This window comes from Bubalus kerabau, chromosome 10, assembly GCF_029407905.1.
Source record: "Bubalus kerabau isolate K-KA32 ecotype Philippines breed swamp buffalo chromosome 10, PCC_UOA_SB_1v2, whole genome shotgun sequence".
Taxonomy (NCBI): Eukaryota; Metazoa; Chordata; class Mammalia; order Artiodactyla; family Bovidae; genus Bubalus; species Bubalus kerabau.
Window position 1 is genome coordinate 15,711,769 of NC_073633.1, and position 21,488 is coordinate 15,733,256.

The 21,488-nt window shown below is 39.0% G+C and overlaps 2 protein-coding genes across 3 annotated transcripts in view; one reads left to right on the forward strand and one right to left on the reverse strand.

Annotated features, from left to right (window-relative positions):
- LOC129620734 (uncharacterized) overlaps nucleotides 1-8,487 on the reverse strand; it is a 34,988-nt gene extending 26,501 nt beyond the window's left edge. The window contains exons 1-2 of the mRNA XM_055536469.1: nucleotides 8,398-8,487; nucleotides 7,814-8,365 (exon numbers count right to left, since the gene is read on the reverse strand). Of these exons, the coding sequence (XP_055392444.1) occupies nucleotides 7,814-8,365; nucleotides 8,398-8,487 (642 nt within the window). The remainder of the gene's footprint in view (nucleotides 1-7,813; nucleotides 8,366-8,397) is intronic.
- GNPNAT1 (glucosamine-phosphate N-acetyltransferase 1) lies at nucleotides 8,155-20,118 on the forward strand. 2 transcript variants are annotated; one of them, XM_055536690.1, is made up of 6 exons: nucleotides 8,155-8,294; nucleotides 13,345-13,512; nucleotides 14,484-14,546; nucleotides 15,706-15,833; nucleotides 18,394-18,455; nucleotides 19,757-20,118. In XM_055536690.1, exons 2-6 carry the CDS (start codon nucleotides 13,359-13,361, stop codon nucleotides 19,902-19,904), a joined length of 555 nt encoding a protein of 184 aa, XP_055392665.1. In that variant the 5' UTR covers nucleotides 8,155-8,294; nucleotides 13,345-13,358; the 3' UTR covers nucleotides 19,905-20,118. The 2 variants fall into 2 exon arrangements, with proteins under 2 accessions (XP_055392665.1, XP_055392666.1); XM_055536691.1 differs by having other exon boundaries at nucleotides 8,245-8,384.
- The last annotated feature ends 1,370 nt before the right edge of the window (nucleotides 20,119-21,488 follow it).

The following is a 21,488-nucleotide window of genomic DNA, read 5'->3' on the forward strand; positions in this document are numbered from 1 at the left end:
TCTCTGAGAAAGGCGCTTTTGCACACATCTGCCACCTGGGGTTTTGTGACTGCCCCTCAGAGGTCTGGCACCAGTGACCAGTGGGCCTGTGTTCATGGGTTCAATGGGATGATAGCAAAAAAAAAAAAAAGTTTTAAACTGGCTATCCCTTCAGGGCTCAGCAGAGAGGGAGCAGACAGATTCATTTACCAGTCCTCCCCTGAAGGAAAATATTCACATACTAAAGTGTGCTGCCTGAGAGTCTGGCTTCCGTTTAGTCCGCCTCTAGGTGCTGACTGAGATCCTCCCCTTTGGGATGCAGACAAATCTTGGCAGATCCTCAACTACTGGGAGCCTGTAAGAACACAGAAGGCTGCTTGGATAACCACAAAGGTTTAAGTGAGAGGCATGAGCTACAACAGGGTTGAAGAAATTCCATCTTCTGAATCAGACCACTCCTTCAAGACTGAGACATGGCATTAAGCCAATATAGACAGTCAGGGAAAATGGAAAACACAGAGGAATTAGTTCCAAAGAAAAGAACAAGATAAAATCCCAGAAAAAGACTTAATGACATGGAGTTAAATTCAGAATAATCTAATGTTGTAAGGGTGGTAGGTTAGTCAGTTATAAACCTGGAAAATAACTACAACTACTGTAATTTGTTAATGCATACACAAGATAAAAAGATGCAAATTGTGAAATCAAAAATATAAAATGTGAAGGGGGTAAAGCTTCAGAATGTGTGCAAACTTAAGTTATTATCAACTTAAAATAGACTGTTAACAAATATAGCATATTTCATGTCAGCCTTATGATAACCACAAGGCAAAAAACTATAGTAGGTATACAAAAGATAAAGAAATTAAAGGTTACCACTACAGAAAATCACCCATCACAACAGAAGAGAGCAAGAGAAGAAGAGAACAAACGAATTACAAAACACCCAGAAACCAATCAGCAAAATGGCAATAAGCTCATACTTATTAATACTTTATATATAAATGGAATAAATTCTCCAATTGAAATATATAGATGGCTGATGGATAAAAAACAAAACAAAAACAAGACTGAAATATATGCTGTCTACCAGAGACATCAGCTTTAAGAACACACAGAGACAAAAAGTGACGAAAATAGTCTATGCAAACAAAAACCAAAGAAAACTGTGGTAGCTATATCTGCATCAGACAAAAGACTTAAAGACAAACCTATAATAGGAGATGAAGAAGAATGATAAAGAGGTGAATCCAATAAGAAGATATAGCATTTATAGATTTACATGTATCCAACACTGAAGCAGAGGAGACTGGTGGCCTATAGTCCATGGGGTCGCAAAGAGTTGGACACAACTGAAGCAACTTAGCAAACACACACACACACAACATAGGAACTGTGGAAAATTCTTAAAGAGATGGGAATACGAGACTGCCTAACCTGCCTCCTGAGAAACCTGCATGCAGGTCAAGAAGCAACAGTTAGAACCAGACATGGAACAATGGACTGGTTCAAAATTGAGAAAGGAATACGTCAAAGCTGTATATTGTCACCTTGCTTATTTAACTTATATGCAGAGTACATCATGCGAAATGCCGGGCTGGATGAAGCACAAGCTGGAATCAAGATGGCCAGGAGAAATATCAATAACCTCAGATATGCAGATGATACCACCCTATGGCAGAAAGCGAAGAACTAAAGAGCCTCTTGATAAAAGTGAAAGAGGAGAGTGAAAAAGATGGATTAAAACTCAACATTCAAAAAACAAAGATCATGGCATCCGGGCCCATTACTTTACTGGTAAATAAATAGGGAAACAATGGAAACAGTGAGAGTTTATTTTCTTGGGCTCCAAAATCACTGCAGATGGTGACTCCAGCCAAGAAATTAAAAGATGCTTGCTCCTTGGAAGAAGTTCAGTTCAGTCGCTCAGTCATGTCTGACTCTTTGCAACCCCATGGACTACAGCAAGCCAGGATTCCTTGTCCATAACCAACTCCTGGTGCATGCTCAAACTCATGTCCATTGAGTCAGTGATGCCATCCAACCATCCCATCCTCTGTCATCCCCTTCTCCTGCCTTCAATCTTTCCCAGCATCAGGGTCTTTTCCAGTGAGTCAGTTCTTCCCATCAGGTAGCCAGAGTACCGGAGCTTCAGCATCAGTCCTTCCAATGGATATTCAGGACTGATTTCCTTTAGGATTGACTAGTTGGATCTCCTTGCAGTCCAAGGGATTCTCAAGAGTCTTCTCCAGCACCACAGATCAAAAGCATCAATTCTTTAGCACTCAGCTTTCTTTATAGTCCAACTCTCACATCCATACATGACCACTGGAAATAGCATAGCTTTGACTATACAGACCTTTGTTGGTAAACTAATGCCTCTGCTTTTTAATATGCTGTCTAGATTTGTCATAGTTTTCTTCCAAGGAGCCAGAGTCTTTTAATTTCATGGCTACAATCATCATCTGCAGTGATTTTGAAGCAACCCATCAACAGAAAACTGGATTAAAGATTTACTGAGCATGGCCCCGCCCATCAGAGCAAAACCCAGATTCCCCCACAGCCAGTCCCTCCCATCAGCAAGCTTCCATAACCCTCTTATCCTTATCCATCAGAGGACAGATAGAATGGAAACCACAATTACAGGAAACTAACCAAACTGATCACTTGTCTAACAAGTGATTACAGCCTTGTCTAACGCAATGAAACTATGAGGCAAGCCTTGTAGGGCCACCCAAGAGGTCAGGGTGGAGAGTTTTGACAAAACATGGTCCACTGGAGAAGGGAATGGCAAACCACTTCAATATTCTTGCCTTGAGAACTGCATGAACAGTATGAAAAGGCAAGAAGATAGGACACTGAAAGATGAACTCCCCAGGTTGGTAGGTGCCCAATATGCTACTGGAGAACACTGGAGAAACAGCTCCAGAAAGAATGAAGAAGCTGAGCCAAAGCTAAAACAGTGCCCAGTTGTGGATGTGACTAATGATCAAAGTAAAATCTGATGCTCTGAAGAACAATATTGCATAGGAACCTGGAATGTTAGGTCCATGAATCAAGGTAAATTGGAAGTGGTCAAACAGGAGATGGCAAGAGTGAACATCAACATTTTAGGAATCAGTGAACTAAAATGGACTGGAATGGGTGAATTTAATTCAGATGACCATTATATTCACTACTGTGGGCAAGAATCCCTTAGCAGAATGAAGTAACCTTCACAGTCAACAAAAGAGTCCAAAATGCAGTACTTGGGTGCAATCTCAAAAACGACAGAATGATCTCTGTTTGTTTCCAAGGCAAACCATTCAATATCACAGTTTTCCAAGTCTATGCCCCAACCACTAATACCGAAAAAGCTGAAGTTGAATGATTCTATGAAGACCTACAAGACCTTCTAAAACTAACACCAAAAAAAAATATATCCTTGGGAGAAAAGGCATGACCAACCTAGATAGCATATTGTAAAGCAGAGACGTTACTTTACCAACAAAGGTCCATGTAGCCAAAGCTATGGATCACTCTTCTACCCTGGTGGCTCAGACGGTAAAGCGTCTGCCTATAGTGCAGGAGACCTGAGTTCGACCCCTGGGTCAGGAAGATACGATCCCCTAGAGAAGGAAGTGGCAACCCACTGCAGTACTCTTGCCTGGAAAATCCCATGGATGGAGGAGCCTGGTGGGCTACAGTCCATGGGGTCACAAAGAGTCAGATATGACTGAGTGACTTCACTTTCACTTTCACTATGGTGTTTCCGGCTTCCCTGGTGGCTCAGACGGTAAGGCGTCTGCCTACAATGCGGGAGACCCGGGTTCGATCCTTGGGTTGGGAAGATCCCCTGGAGAAGGCAACAGCACCCCACTCCAGTATTCTTGCCTGGAAAATCTCATGGACTGAGGATCCTTGTAGGCTACAGTCCGTGGGGTCACATAGAGTCGGACACAACTGAGTGACTTCACTTCACTTCATGGTGTTTCCAGTAGTCATGTATGGATGTGAGAGTTGGACTATAAAGAAAGCTGAGTGCTAAAGAATTGATGCTTTTGATCTGTGGTGCTGGAGAAGACTCTTGAGAGTCCCTTGGACTACAAGGAGATCCAATTAGTCAATCCTAAAGGAAATTAGTCTTGAATATCCATTGGAAGAACTGATGCTGAAGCTCCAATACTCTGGCTACCTGATGGCAAGAACTGACTCACTGGAAAAGACCCTGATATTGGAAAAGATTGAAGGCAGGAGAAGGGGGCAACAGAGGATGGGAGGGTTGTTGGATGGCATCAACGGTTCAGTGGACATGAGTTTGAGCAAGCTCCAGGAATTGGTGATGGACAGAGAAGCCTGGTGTACTGCAGGCCATGGGGCTGCAAAGAGTTAGACACGACTGAGTGACTGAACTGAGCAACATGGTGACTATAATTAACAATTGTTGTTTAGTTGCTAAGTTGTGCCTGATTCTGTTGTGATACTGTGGACTATAGGCTGCCAGTCTCCTCTGTCTATGGGATTTCCCAAGCAAGAATACTGGAGTGGGTTGCCATTTTCTTCTCCAGGGGATCCCAACTCAGGGACTGAATTCACATCTCCTGCATTGTAGGCAGATTGTTTACCACTATATCATCCGGGAAGCCCATAGTTAACAACACTGTACTGTATATCTGAAAGTTGCTAAGAGAACAAATCCTAAATTCTCATCACACACACACAATTTGCAATAATGTGAGGTTTATGGATGTTAACTAAACTTACTGTGGTGATCACTTCCCCACATATATAATACATATATCAAAATCATCATGTTGAAGACCTAAAACTAATATTTAATACGTTTTATGCCAATTCTTTAAAAAAAAAAAAACCATTAAAAAAATCATTAGAGGACACATCAATGGTTCTATTAAACTATAAGTTGATACTGTCACTGGGCTACCTTGAGCTCATCGTGACAGTCAAAGAAAAGAGGGTCACTGTCTGGCCAGACTGACTGAATCTGACTGTTGAGGAAGAACTGGGTTCCCATGGTACAATCAGGGAGTAGTATGTCTTGAATGCAGATCTTCTGGGGTACCTCTTAGAACTCCTGTGGCTTGTGATCAATTTTGTAATTGATTATTTCACTGATAAATTATAAAATCCACAGGGTTCTTTTGCTCAGGGGGAACCTGTTGTAAACATAGGGCCAGAAGTCTGAAAGAAAACAAGGTTGTATGTTTCTTTATTGCATGCATGCTAAGTTGCTTCAGTTGTGACCAACTCTTTGCGACCCTACGGATTGTAGGCCACCATGCTCCTCTGCCTATGGTGATTCTCCAGGCAAGAATACTGGAGTGGGTTGCCATTTCCTTCTCCAGGGGATCTTCCTGATCCAGGGATCCATGTCTCTTGCATCTCATGCATTGGCAGGCAAGTTCTTTACCACTAGTGCCACCTAGAGCCAGACAGCCTGGAGTGTGAAGTCAAGTGGGCCTTAGAAAGCATCACTAGAACAAAGCTAGCGGAGGTGATGGAATTCCAGCTGAGCTATTTCAAATCCTAAAAGATGATGCTGTGAAAGTGCTGCATTCAATATGCCAGCAAATTTGGAAAACTCAGCAGTGGCCACAGGACTGGAAAAGGTCAGTTTTCATTCCAGTCCCAAAGAGCAATGCCAAAGAATGTTTAAACTATCGCACAATTACATTCATTTCACATGTTAGCAAGGTAATGCTCAAAATCGTTATAGCTAGGCTTCAACAGAACATGAACTGAGAAGTTCCAGAAGTACAAGCTGTATTTAGAGAAGGCACAGGAACCAGAGATCAAATTGCTAATATCCGCTGGATAACGGAAAAAGCAAGAGAATTCACGAAAGACATCTGCTTCATTAATGACACTAAAGCCTTTGTGTAGATCACAAAAACACACGGTCAAATTCTTAAAGCGATACCAGACCACCTTACCTGTGGAAAATTCTTAAAGAGATACCAGATCACCTTACCTGCCTCTTGAGAAACCTGCATGCAGGTCAAGAAGCAACAGTTAGAACTGGACATGGAACAATGGACTGGTTCCAAATTGGGAACAGAGTATATCAAGGCTGTATACTGTCACCTTGCTATATAAGTTAAATATAACTTGTATACAGAGTACATCATGCAAAATGCTGGGCTAAATAGAGCACAAGCTGGAATGAAGATTGCAGGGAGAGATATCAATAACTTCAGATATACAGATGATACCACCCTAATGGCAGAAAGTGAAGAGGAACTAAAGAGCCTCTTGACAAAAGTGAAAGAGGAGAGTGAAAAAGATGGCTTAAAACTCAATATTCAAAAAACAAAGATCATGGTATCTGGTCTCATCACTGTGGCAAATAGATGGGGAAACAATGGAAACCGTGAGAGTTTATTTTCTTGGGCTCCAAAATCACTGCAGACAGTGATGGCAGCCATGAAATTAAAAGACGCTTGCTCCTTGGAAGAAAAGCTATGACAAACTTAGACAGTGTATTAAAAGGCAGAGACATTACTGTGCCGATAAATATGGTCTGTATATTCAAAACTATGGTTTTTCCAGTAGTCATGTATGGATGTAAGAGTTGGACCATTAAGAAGGCTGAGCGCTGAAGATTTGATGCTTTCAAACTGTGGTGCTGGAGAAGAATCTTGAGAGTCCCTTGGAGTGCAAGGAGATCAAACCAGTCAATCCTAAAGGAAATCATTCGTGAATATTCATTGAAAGGACTGATGCTGAAGCTGAAGCTCCAATACTCTGGCCACCTAATGGGAAGAGCAGACTCATTGGAAAAGACCAATTGCTGGGAAAGACTGAAGGCAAGAGGAGATGGGGATGATCGAAGACGAGATGGTTAGATGGCATCAGCAACTTGATGAACATGAGTTTGAGCAGGCTCTGGGAGATGGTGAAGGACAGAAGATCCTGTCGTGCTGCGTGGGGTCTCAAGGAGTCAGACACGACTGAGCAATTGAACAAGTGCCACCTAGGAAGCCCCTTTCTTAAGATTAGTGTTTACTTTTGTTTATATCTTAATTGTTTTGTATACATGAAGGCAAAAACAAGGATGGAGAGAGGTATTTGAAGGTTTGAGAATACATCAATCAGAAAGTTATCTGAAATTTAAGTCTCACAAATAAGCAGAAAATGCTAATCCTTTGAACAGTATTAAAAACAAAGTCAATAAATTGAAATTTATGGTACAAGACAAAGAAGAAGAGCTACTGGCTATATAACTTTGGTTATGTAAAGTAGTTAACATCTCTGAAGTTGTTTCCCAATCTATGAAATGAGGACACCTGCTAGTTAGGTAAGTCGCTTGGGAGGTGGGAAGTCAGAGAAGTCAGTTTTCTTCTCCTGATCCAGGGTTTCTCAACTTTAGCAATACTGACATTGAGGCCAGGTCACTGTTTGCTGTGGGGAGCTGTCCTGTATACTGTAAAACATTTAGCAGCGTCCCTGACTTCTACCCACATCACTCTCTATCATCATGTGAGAGGACAGTAACACTTCTCTCCCAGACTCAAGGTTGAAAATGACCACCCATTGTTAATTGCCTTCTGGGACGCAAAGTCGCTGCAGCTGAGAGTCACCGTGTTCATCCAAAAAGAGTCTGAGCGGGAATTAAAACGCAGTCTTGGAGTAGAATGCAGGGACTCTACCTCACAGAGGCAGGATCTGTGACTCAGAAAACTGGGGATGAGGAGCTTCGAGCCTCCAGTGAGTACCCGAAGTCCTAATCAATGAATGAATTGACTGAAGGGAAGGTGCAACAAGGGGCAAACAAGAGGGCAAGGCGCTGAGACTGGTGTCCGAATCAAAGATACACACCCTAGTCACCACTTACAGTGCTTAGCTGATTCCGAGGCAAGATTATTTTCCAGTTAAACCGAGACACCGAGGCCGTAGTGGGAGCCTGACAAGCGAGGAAGTGCGGGCCGAGATGAGGATTCCTCCCGGCGCGCCGGGCGGGTGGAGTCCCAGAGAAATTTCCACCGCCTCCCGGCCCCGCCCCACGTGCTGACGTCAGCCGCAGGTCCCGCCTCCACTCCGCCCCGACCTCCGGGCCTCGCCCCCGCCCCCTCCGCAGGCACCTCCCCCTCCCCTGCTCGCGGCCCTGCGTAAGCGGGCAGGGGCGGGCTGGAGGCGTTGGTGCTGCCACGTCTTGGCGGCTGCGAGCGCAGCGGCCGAGGTGCAGCGGACTGTAGCGCGGGAGGCGGGAAGAGGTGGGGCTGGCTCTGAAGCCGGATCCGGATCCAGTGCAGTGTACCCGGGTGGGTGAGAATCCGTCGAGCCTGGAGAGGAGCGCAGACTGCTGACCTCTGCGGGTGAGCGAGTCTGGGGGTCGGGAGAGAGAGCAGGTCCGGACCGGATGCCCTGAGTGCCGGGTTGGGCCTACCTTCAGGTTTATCAAACAGGTGTGACTTATACCCCCGGGCGAGGCGAGCTAGGCCCGGCGAGGGGCGGGGGCAGATTCCGTTCGGGGATCCAGGCATTTATCTTCGCCAGCTGGGTGCACATGGGGGCGTAGAGGGCAGTTTGGAGCAAGTTGAGCGAACGCACGCTTGGAGCAGAGGTTAGGGATGGTGGTCAGTGGTCCAGGCATGCAGGAGGTGGCCTTAGCAAGGCAGGAGCAGAGACTAGGGTGAAATTGACTCCGTTCGGCAGCTTTAACGTGGGGGATTGAAACAGCTGTTCAGTCTCTGCCGCCTTCGGTTTTGAAATGGGCATGAACGCTGTTGGCCCCCCCCGTTCCCCCGTTCCCTTCGGAGGAGCACCCCACGGCGTTCAGGAGCCACTTGAGGACCTGATTCTGCTCCGAAGATCACCTCCTGCACTGATTAAATTGGGGTTTCACTGTGGGAAAGACGGACATCCTTTGTCTCTTCCGGGGGAATTCTACCCTCTAGAGACACTAAGTATTGTGACTTCTCTTACAGGAGCTAACATTTATGTAAATCGAACTCTTAAATGCCATACAAAATTGAAGGGCGACTAGTTTTGTTAGGATATACACTCGTGAATGAATCCTAGAATGGATCTCAGGAAATCATTTAGGTCAGTTTCATTAGGCAGGATTCACTGACATTTTTTAGAATAGGGGAAATAGCTCCCAGTCTGGCACGATGATGTAAGGATTGGCCTCTACTGAGTATGATACTGTAGGGCAAGAACGACATTGGAGGATTTAAGATTCACTCATTGGCTATTACCTTGAGGTCAAGTCCTGAAAGCTCCACGTGCTATAGTGTGCTCATGGATAGACTGGGAATAATGCCTAAATTATAGGGATCAAATAAACTATCAAGAAATTTTAAAATTCTCAACTGAAGTGTAATTGCATAATTTAATATAGCCAGGCCTATTAAAATCATCAGTGAATGAAGTGTTCTTAGGTTCAAAATTCAAATTGAAATTGTTATGAAATGTATGTAGACGAACCCCAAAGTCTCAAACAGCACAAGGTCCCCTTCCTGCTTTAACCGTGTACTAAATAAAGTAATGCTCCAAGAGCTCATGAGATATAAAGACAAGTTTAGATTTGACCTTAGATTGTTTTTTAAATTTTTCTATCAACTTCTGAAATCTTCATTCCCAGTATCTATTACTTGTTGCTCTCAGTTGCTTGTTCCTAGCAGCAGCTCATCCCCTTGTGTATTAGTAAAGATGGTGAGAAACCTGTTGAAATTGTGTCCAAAGAATGGTCAACCAACTGATGTGATCTTAGTAAAAATGAATTGGCCGTATGGTTTTTGTGATATAATTTGTGGCAGTTTGGAAATCTTTTTTTCTTCTGGATTTTCTGAATGACCTCCAGATAAGTCTTGTACCATTTGTTATTCATTCACTAGGCATTTATTGTGCTAATCTTAGGCATTAAGGGGCTTTAAATACATGCTAACTTAAATACAAAAGGTTTTTGAGAAATACTTAACAGTTAGGGTTGTTTTTAAAATTAGTCTAAAATCTTCACAGACAGACCCCAACAAGGGAATTCCCTGGCAGTCCAGCAGTTAAAACTTGGTGCTTTCATTGCCATAGACCTGGGTTCGATCCCTGGTTGGAAAGCTAAGATCCCACAAGCAGCACACCCCTCACCCCGACCCCTGGCCAAAAAACCCAAAATCCCAAATAAGACTCCAGTGATAATGATGGAATTCGGCTTCAAATTCCTAATGTGGTACCTGGGGGCACTTTAAGATCCTGAAAATTATCTTTTGCAAACCAAATAAACTTAACAATTTTGCTGTTTTCTAAAATCTTTTGAAATTTAGTATCAAATCACATCTTACTTTAACTTGCTCAATATATTAATTGGACACCAACAGAATTTTACTACATGGTGACATAGTAAAATAAAAGATGGTAACCTTAAGTATGGCTGTTTTATAAAATAGCTCATATAAACATTTTGATATTAATTTTTGATTGTGATAAGGATATGGATTCTTACTTCTATCCAGAATGCTTTAAGAATTTTAACTAGCCTGAAATTCTTATTTTCCAAATATAGGTTATGAGTGCTGCTTTGACTAAATTTTGTGTGTGTGTTAGTCGCTCTGTCGTGTATGACCCTGCAACCCATGGACTGTAGCCCGCCAGGCTCCTCTGTCCATGGGATTCTCCAGACAAGAATACTGGACTGGATTGCTATTCCCTTCTCCAGAGGATCTTCCGGATCCAGGGATTGAACCCTAGTCTCCCTCATTGTAGGCTGATTCTTTAACAACTGAGCCACAAGGGAAGCCCAAATGAAAGTGAAAGTGGCTCAGTCATGTCCAACTCTTTGGTCAGGCCAGAATACTGGGTGGGTAGCTGTTCCCTTCTCCAGGGGGTCTTCCCAACCCAGGGATCGACCCCAGGTCTCCCACATTGCAGGCAGATTCTTTACCAGCTGAGCCACAAGGGAAGCCCAAGAATACTGTAGTGGGTAGCCTATCCCTTTTCCAGAGGATCTTCCCTACCCAGGAATCCAACCGGGGTCTCCTGCATTGCAGGTGGCGGCTTTACCAACTGAGCTATCAGGGAAGCCCCTTCTTTCAGATTAGAGTAATCAAGACCTTAATCAGGGGCCCAATTATCTGGAACAAATACTAAAGTGCATGCACTAAAATTACTTATAAAAAAACCTGTTTCACATGAACCATGGGTGTGTGCTCAGTCACTTCAGTCAAGTCCAACTACAGTCCATGGGATTTTCCTGGCAAGAATACTGGAGTGGGTTGCCATGCCCCCTCCAGAGTATCTTTCTGACCCAGGGATCAAACCTAAGCCTCCTGCATCTCCTGCTTTGGAGGTGGATTCTTTACTGCTGAGCCACCGAGGAAGTCCCCAAATAGACCATAAGCTGGTTAAATTTTATGAATGATTGTTTTAATCATCACAATTTCCTTTCCTTACTGTTCTTAGATCCAAGCACAGTGTTTAGAGCAAGTTTTCTTCCTTTCCAAGAATGTTTTCAGTTTAACATAAGCATAACCTTTTTGTAGCCGCTGTACCCAGCAGTGTGACTCATGAATTAATTTAAAAGTGAAAAAAATGAATATATAAAAAGAAAAGTTAACATGAACATATACAAAAATAAATTTTAAATTAGTAGCTAAATTATATCTTGTTGAGCATGTGTAGTGTGCGAGGTACTGTTAGGTGTTTGTATACACTAAGCCATTTCTTCAACAGTTTCATCTCCATTTTACAAATGACAAAACAGATTGTTTAATTTACACGGCCATGATCAGACAGTTGACATCTGAATATCAGGTCTGACTCTAGAGCTCATGGTCTTTCCTCATCTACGTTTCAGTCTTGGCTTTGGTATTATAATTTTGTGACCTTGGGCAAGTTACTTGTCTACACCTGCATTTCCTCATCTGTTAACATGGAGATAATCATCATCAGTATTCTAGGATTGTTACAGTGAGTGAGTAATGTGTAAAGTTCTTTGAACAATGCCTGGCACATAATAAGTGCTGAACAAATAATAACTTCTATTATTATACCACACTACCTTCCCAAAGCCTCTGCTAGATTGCAGCATTCCCTATATAGTTACATTGGGTTATGCAATATAATCTAGCTTTATGGAAAAGTTAAAAGTAGTTGCCCTTAGACATACTGTGATTTATGAAATAAGAGAACATCTGCGAGTTGGGTTATTGGTGGAAGTTATTCTGTTATTAAGTGGACTTTAATTTTTTCCTGTATTGCTTTGTTTTATGGTAGTATATTATGCATATAGATTGATTTTGTCTTTAAATTCTGTTTCAAAGAACTAGAGGCAGGTATCAAATAGAATACAGTTGATCCTTAATAAGATAGGCTTGAACATCAAGGATCCACTTACCCACAGATTTTTTTCATTAATATTACAGTACTACACATTCCAAAGTAGGTTGAATCCCCCGTTACAGAACCAGAGATACGGAGGGCGGAGTACAAGTTATATGTGAATTTTCTACTGCGCATTTTTGACAGCATGGAGGATTGGCATCCTAAACCCGTGCTGTTCAAGGATCAACTCTGGTTTAACTGGGTGTGGTGTTAGAAATGAAAGTTTAGTGTTACCACACAGTCTCCTGGTAATTATTTGGAAGACTGTTTCCTCCAGCAATCCTCTTCTACAGAAGTGTGCCCCCAACCTGTTTCTATGCTTCATGTTTTTCATTCTAGCATTATAGCTTTCATTTAGTTTCAGTTTTATTAAGACTACACCTAATAAGAACCTGACCATTTCTGAATGTTCAAAAAAGAGAGAAAAATACCATAATTGATCATTTTCCAATAGCATGAAAAACACAGGCTATTCTTAAAAAGTTGCTTAGATGCAGCTGAGCAACTTCTAGATTTTTAGAAAACCTGCTATGAAAACAAAATCCAATAGATACTTAGTGTGAATTTATCGTAGCTGAGACCAAATATTCCAGTGAATGCAGAGAATCTTCTGTTCATGGTTCATATTTTTTTTAAAGGTACATGCTCAGTAGTCTTCCTTAGTATCAGATAAAACCAACAAATTATTCCTTAATCCAATAATGTAAAAAAAAAAAAGTCATTTAAAAGTCAGATGTTCAAAATGCTACGCTGGTAGCACTGGCCCATAGGAAAAATTTTAAAAGCCCTGTTAGAAAAATGGAGTTTAAAAGTGTAACAACTTCTAAATTTAGTCGTTCATTTACTATATGACAGAATTTCTGAGTTTTTTATATAGATCTAGCTGTGGCATTTGATGTTACATTCAGGATAGACTAAAATAAGTATCTTGCATGCCTGTTAAAGATTTTTCTAAGTGCCATTTATTTTTATTAAGAAATTGACAATCTTACCAATCAAAAATTTTCTATTAAATAAAATGCCTTAACATTTAAAATTTTGTTTTAGATCTTACTGCAAAGATGAAACCTGATGAAACTCCTATGTTTGACCCAAGTCTACTCAAAGAAGTGGACTGGAGTCAGAATACAGCTACATTTTCTCCAGCCATTTCCCCAACACATCCTGGAGAAGGTTTGGTTTTGAGGCCTCTTTGTACTGCTGATTTAAATAGAGGTATGGGCTAAGTTTATAAATGCTACTTAGACTTATAATTAGCATTGTTTTTTCCACATGATGATGCTGCTAATTTTTTTTAAATATTTGACTTTCATATTACTTTTTTGTGCTTAAATTTTAAAGTGACTGAGAACTTAATTACAATGTGTATAGGCCAGATATTACTGTACTACAGTACTGTATTACACCATTTCAAATGACTTATATACAACAGTGCTCCTTCCTAATTAAGCAGCAAAAAGGGGGAAATTACCTTGTATAATGACACAAAAGTAAGAATCTTCTCTTAAGAAGCTGGATGGAAAATGAGAATGAAGATAATTTGCCTCGGAGAGTTGCAAAAGGTTTTGTCTACATGTATTCCTTTTTTTAATATCTAAATTCTCCAAAATAATATCCTTAAATTTCAGTAACCAAAAATCAACTTTTTACAGTTTCATTTTTTTGGCAGGAAATCTTAAATTATTTTGGTCAAATCAGTTCTTCAGTATATAAAAGTTAAGATTCCCAAAGTTCTATGCTGTTCATATTAATATAACATTAATCAGGAATCTTTAAAAAAAACTTGTCTCAATAATGTTATATTTTACAAATAATATCATATTTGGTCATAATGAGAATCTTGCATTTTTAAGTAAAACCAAAGCATATATTTGGGAAAATTTGACATCCCTTGCCTTGAATCTACTGCAAATTACATTTAAAACTGTATATGTTGGTTCTATATACTGAGTCTTAAGGTCAGCACTATTCCAAAAATCTTATGCAGGCAAAAACATTAGTAAAATCTATTATTGTTTTACATATTGATTATATAGAAAGAATGGGTTTGTTTAATCTTTTAAAATAATTTAAGAATGGTTCATTACATAAAGTTTTGAAAAAATAATGCCCACCAGCTTGACACATTGCTTCTTTTAATATATATTTGCTCTTCTCATGACTTGAAATCTGTTTTTCAAAACTAGGTTTTTTTAAGGTACTAGGTCAGCTGACAGAGACTGGAGTTGTCAACCCAGAACAATTTATGAGTAAGTCCTACAGCCTCTTTTTCCTGAAGAAAAAGAAATGAAACAAGATTATATTTTTGTTTCAAACTCTGTTCAGTGTCTACTTGTTTTGTTCAAATAGCTGGAAAATATTCAAATAACAAATTAGCTATTATTTGTTTAATGTGGCCAATCTATTCTAGAATCCAAAAGTAACTACTACTATGTTTTACAAAATACCTGGCTATTTTTAGATAATTACTATAGCATAGGACCTGGGTGGCAGTTTTAGAGATTTTCATTATAGTATTTTCCTTTCACGTAGTTAGGTTATTTCTCAGAAACTTCGTTGTCAAAAAATGTAATATGTGACGATAGAAACCCAGAAGGGTCAATTGACTTACCCAAAATCACAGGGAGTTGTTGGTAAGGAAAAAACTACAACCTTCCTAACTCCACCCAGTGCTCTTAACACTGTCTTCCTAACTTCTTCATTTTCTTCAATAGGTAATTTTATTTTGTACTCTATATGACCCTCTTGAAATGAAGGTTATTATTTTGTGATTCTGTTTTCCTTCTTTGAATCTATTTCTTCCCATTTCAGACCCATTACTAGAATACAACTGTAGAAATAAACAGTATGTTAATACTCTTGGGCTCAGTTTTTATTCCTAAATTCTTCTTTGTGGGAATACTAGATGAGAAATCATGTTATTTCATCAATATGAGTCAGTTTGAGGAGAAGGTCTTTATTCCATTTTTGCTCCTATTTGCTATGTGGCTTTGGAAAAATTACTGGGAAATGGAGACTTATTTTTTATCTATTTCACAGGGTATTTTCAAAGCAAACAAAAATGATGATTGTATTTATAAAACGGGTCATGTAATCATGAAACATTTGGGATCACAAGAGGAAAACTGAAAACTTTGTCAGATTATAAAATAGCTGTATTAGCCTTCCTTCATTCTGCTAGCAGATCTTTTAAACGTATGGACTATGTTCTAGTCAGTACTGACTGCTGATGTTTCAAATACATGGTCATGCTTAATAACTTGACATTTTCTCTAGACACAAAGTTGTAATTTACTGTGGTAAAATAGCTTTAAATATTCATTAAATTGTTTTGGCTAATTCTAGTTTTTTTTTTTGGTACCTAATAAAGTTTAATGTCCATATAACATACTTTTCCAATTTCCACAGAATCTTTTGAGCACATGAAGAAATCTGGGGATTACTATGTTACAGTTGTGGAAGATGTAACTTTAGGCCAGATAGTTGCTACAGCAACTCTGATAATAGAACATAAATTCATCCATTCCTGTGCTAAGGTATGTGTTCACATTAATGCTTATGAGTAAAATGGATATCAACTTTGAGTTTCCATCAGACAAGTCTGTTTTCCCACTGCTTTTTACTGCAAAATGGAGAGCAAAATATAGCCTGGAATAGTTTTGCTTTCTAGAAATCACTTAGTCATTTTCCCATTCTCTTAAGAGTTGTGAGACAGAAAATGTTATTAATATGAATTGTTTGCTAAAAATTGTTCTGTAAGGTGTTAGAATTGGTATCAGTTCAGTTCAGTCGCGTCGAACTCTCTGCGACCCCATGAATCGCAGCACGCCAGGTATCCCTGTCCATCACCAGCTCCCGGAGTTCACCCAAACTCTTGTGCATTGAGTCAGTGATACCATCCATCTCATTCTCTGTCGTCCCCTTCTCCTCCTGTACCCAACCCCTGCCAGCATCAGGGTCTTTCCAATGAGTCAACTCTTTGCATGAGATGGCCTAAGTATTGGAGTTTCAGCCTCAGCATCAGTCCTTCCAGTGAACACCCAGGACTGGTCTCCTTTAGGAGGGACTGATTGGATCTCCTTGCAGTCCAAGGGACTCTCGAGTCTTGTCCAACACCACAATTCAGAAGCATCAATTCTTCAGCACTCAGGTTTCTTCACAGTCCAACTCTCACATCCATACATGACCACTGGAAAAACCACAGCCTTGACTAGACTGACCTCTGTTGGCAAAGTAATATCTCTGCTTTTTAATATGCTATCTAGGTTGGTCATAAATTTCCTTCCAAGGAGTAAGCGTCTTTTAATTTCATAGCAATCACCATCTGCAGTGATTTTGGAGCCCAAATAAATAGAAGTCTGACACTGTTTCCACTATTTCCCATGAAGTGATGGGACCAGATGCCATGATCTTCGTTTTCTGAATGTTGAGCTTTAAACCAGCTTTTTCACTCTCCTCTTTCACTTTCATCAAGAGGCTTTTTAGTTCCTCTTCACTTTCTGCCATAAGGGTGGTGTCATCTGCATATCTGAGGTGATTGGTATTTCTCCCGGCAATCTTGATTCCAGCTTGTGCTTCTTCCAGCCCAGCATTTCTCATGATGTACTCTGCATAGAAGTTAAATAAGCAGGGTGACAATATACAGCCTTGACGTACTCCTTTTCCTATTTGGAACCAGTCTGTTCTTCCATGTCCAGTTCTGTTGATTCCTGACCTGCATATAGGTTTCTCAAGAGGCAGATCAGGTGGTCTGGTATTCCCATCTCTTTCAGAATTTTCTAGTCTATTGTGATCCACACAGTCAAAGGCTTTGGCATAGTCAATAAAGCAGAAATAGATGTTTTTCTGGAACTCTTGCTTTTTCCATGATCCAGCGGATGTTGGCAATTTGATCTCTGCTTCCTCTGCCTTTTCTAAAACCAGCTTGAACATCTGGAAGTTCACAGTTCACATATTGCTGAAGCCTGGCTTGGAGAATTTTGAGCATTACTTTACTAGTGTGTGAGATGAGTGCAATTGTGCGGTAGTTTGAGCATTCTTTGGCATTGCCTTCGGGATTGGAATGAAAACGGACTTTTCTAGTCCTGTGGCCACTGCTGAGTTTTCCAAATTTGCTGGTATATTGAGTGCAGCACTTTCACAGCATCATCTTTCAGGATTTGGAATAGTTCAACTGGAATTCCATCACCTCCACTAGCTTTGTTCGTAGTGATGCTTTCTAAGGCCCACTTGACTTCACATTCCAGGATGTCTGGCTCTAGATCAGTGATCACACCATCGTGAGTATCTGGGTCGTGAAGATATTTTTTGTACAGTTCTTCTGTGTATTCTTGTCACCTCTTCTTAATATCTTCTGCTTCTCTTAGGTCCATAGCATTTCTGTCCTTTGTCGAGCCCATCTTTGCATATGTTCCCTTGGTATCTCTAATTTTCTTGAAGAGAACTGGTATAGATGTAGAAAAATCAAGTCAGCATTGTGGAATTTGTGGAATTAGTGTTTGGAATCACTAATGCTAATTTTTTTCAAAAATGATACTTGGAATGTACTACTTTAACACAAATTCCCATCAGTTTCCCAGTGGTAAAGGGTTCAGAATAACATGTTCTAATCATGACCCTTCTAATGCCTGTAGAGTCCCTTCACTCCTCATGATTCACAGGAAATAGTAAAGAAAACAAGATCTAGATAACCCAGTGAGAATATGATAAACACTTGGAATGTATTCTGTGAGGTATGAATTTTGGTGTGGTTTCTGTACTAGAAATTAGTATATTGTATTTGTATGTCTGAAATAAGTTGCTTTTAAGCAGAAATAGGATAATGGATGTAGTACCTTTAGTAACAAGATTACATTTTGGTGATGTGGATTCTGAGATTTGTTTTAAAATAATAGGATGGGATGGCTCAGGATATGGGTGAATTAGGCCACAAATTGATTCACTATATTATTTCCTCTATAATAAGTTTTAAAAATTTGCAATTTTTGAAGTTAAGGTTTATAAAACATTTATCAATGAATTCTTACCATCATTTGTTGATTTAACTGAAAACAAAACCTACATGCTTAGTCTTTTAAACATTGTGTATATTTTCAGAGAGGACGAGTAGAAGATGTTGTTGTTAGTGATGAATGCAGAGGAAAGCAGCTTGGCAAATTGTAAGTAGGCAGAAACAAGGTAACCCTGGATAAAGCAGCTACTCTCTGTGTTTCAATTTACATTTTCTTGCCAAGATACTTGTTAAAAATGTTTCCCTGTTTTAAGTTTTTTAAGTGTCATTAATTATGAACCCATTCTCACTCTATAGCTTAGACTGAATTTAGTGAAAAGTATTTTTATATATAATTTTTGCCATAAAGTTTGGAAATTGGAACTGTACTGTTATAACAGCCAACACCTTTAAGTTATTAACTTTTAATAGTAGCACTTTTTCATATTACTAGGAAGAAGAAACTTCTGGTGAGTCAAGTAATTTGTCTATCATGTTTAAAAACAAAGGACATGTTCTCAGTCATATGACTTTTAGAACCGGCCTTCACTGTATAATCCTCTATACATTTATCTAAGTCTTTTACCTTTCATAGGTTAGAATTTGCTTTTTAATATTTTCTGAGTTTTAAGGAATTCACTCAGTAAATATTAAGCACATGTGCTAGATACTATTCAAAGTATTTGATACCTATCAGTGAACAAAACAGACCAATTTCTAGTATTTCTGGTGCACATTCACTTAGCCATACCTTTTATAATTGTGTAACTTCAAGCAAGAGGTTCTGTCTTCAGAATGATGAGGTTTTTTTCTGTATGGGCAACATGAGAAATTCCTGGTTTTCTCTCAAGGCAGTTAGAATCACATTTTTATACTTGGTTTGGATTCTTTAAGAATTTATAAAGATGTATATGTTTTTGTTTCCACTTCATATTAATTAGACTAAATCCATAGGTAACCTGATACATTCTTTCACAGATATTTAGGTAGCTTTTAAAATAATAAAGAACAAAGCAATTATTTATCCACTTTACGTGGGAATGTTGACTGAATAGTTTTGACTATTCAACACTGATATAGTTCATTCATTCAACATTCATATAGTATGAATAGAATTTAGATACAAAGGCTAATTTTGGCCATATTTTTCAAAAGGCTGCCAGTCTTTGGTGTTAACATTAATTTTAAAATCTGCTTGTAAAGAGGGTTTGGGTTGAGTTTTCTTTTTATTAATAGACCAGAGATTACTACATAAAGTATATTTGGAACAAAAAAAATGCTTTGGGTGATTTAAATGCTTTATATATTTGTAACTTGAATTTTAAATGAATATAGTGAGAAAGGCCATGATATAAACCTATTTGTAATGTAAACAAAGTTTTGTAAACTATTCACTCACATTGTTGTTAATATCCATTTTTATTAACAAATGCTCTATGCCTCTCCCCTCAACCCTTTTTAAAATTTCAGGTTATTATCAACCCTAACTTTGCTAAGCAAGAAACTGAACTGTTATAAGATTACCCTGGAATGTCTACCACAAAATGTCGGTTTCTATAAAAAGTTTGGATATACAGTATCTGAAGAAAACTACATGTGTCGGAGGTTTCTAAAGTAAAATCTTTTAAGAAAGACATCTATCAAAGGAGCTGATGCAGCAAGGCTATACTCTGTTCCTTGAGTTAAAATATTTTGTTGCTGCGACCAGGTGACCTCCATAAATACTGGATTGTGATACAAGTATAATGACACTTAGAAGATTACTTTGGGCTGGTGGGACATGCTGAATTTAGATTACAAATAAATTATTAAGGGGATGATTTTTAACCAAAGGAGTATATTTTTAACTTGAATCTTTTCTTGCATTGTATTTTTCTAAAGTTTGGCTTCATTTCCTAGTGGTCAGAGTATAGGTAGTAAGGAGTTATGTCTGCTATCTGTACTGCTCATTAAAGGAAAAAAAGCATACAGTGAATAAGATTGTTTCTTATCACATTCATAAAATTAATATTTTTGTTTCAAAGAAATATATCTAAATACCACTTAAGGGTGTGTCATTTCACATGTTACATGAAATTGGATGTTAGATATAACTAAATGTAGTACAGTCCAACATTTGCCTATCCTAATACTGTACTGGCAGACAACCTGGTGAGCCTTTAAAAGAAGTAGAAATGAAGATTAACTTATAAAATGTGACAATTAAATATACATCTAAAAGTTGTTATAATTCTAATGTAGCTGAAGTACTACCCGTCTTATATGTGAAATATAATAATTATTCATTTGTTTAAATATCTAAGAGAAATATAAGGTACTTTTTAACAGTGAGTTAGTAAATAAATCCTGGTATATTATATATTTCTAACCTTATTTCTCATTTTTCCATGGGGTGTCCAAAGCCTGTCTTCTAACATTTTTATGAAAAATGGATTACAAAGTTGTGGAACATTTTAAAATGTATCATACTACATTTATTACATCCTTAAAATGTTGATGGAAGCTTTTCTATTTAATGTGACTATAATGGTACTATTATTCTGGTCACTATCCTATTTTGATTTTAATTTTTTTTTTTAAGTAAATAAGAATTAGATACGTCACAACTGGTTCTTATCTTCTGCATTCCATGTTACATTAAACCTGTTCATATGAATAATTTTGTTAGAATCCTAATGTTTTCTGTGCTTAAGTTCTTGAGTTGTCTATTGAAATTATTAGGTCGAGTCAGGGTTAGTAAAATTTTAATTTTGTGTACTCTTTGTAAAAGGAACATAGAACGTAAAAACCACCTGTTTCTCATCCTGTTGACCCACACCTGGTTCAACTAGATTTCCTATTTCCCTCCATGCAGTAAAGCTAGTTAACTTTCTAAATAATAGAAATTCTTTACCAATAGAGGGTGTGCTACTTACCTGCTGATGACCTAGGCAGATGAATTGGTGTGTCCCTAGTGAAAGCAACAAAACTAATTTTGCTTTTTAAGAAAAAGGAGTCCTATAACCTTGGTAACAGTAGGTTTATTAGGTATATCCTGGTAATTAAAAACCCATGTTAAAAAATAAACCTAATAGAAACTTCTCTGGTGGTCCAGTGGTTGAGACTCCTTGCTTCCTGTACAAGGGGCATGGGTTTGATCCCTGGTTGGGGAACTAAGATCCCTGCATGGCTGGGACCCTAATAAAAGGCAAATGTTTTATTA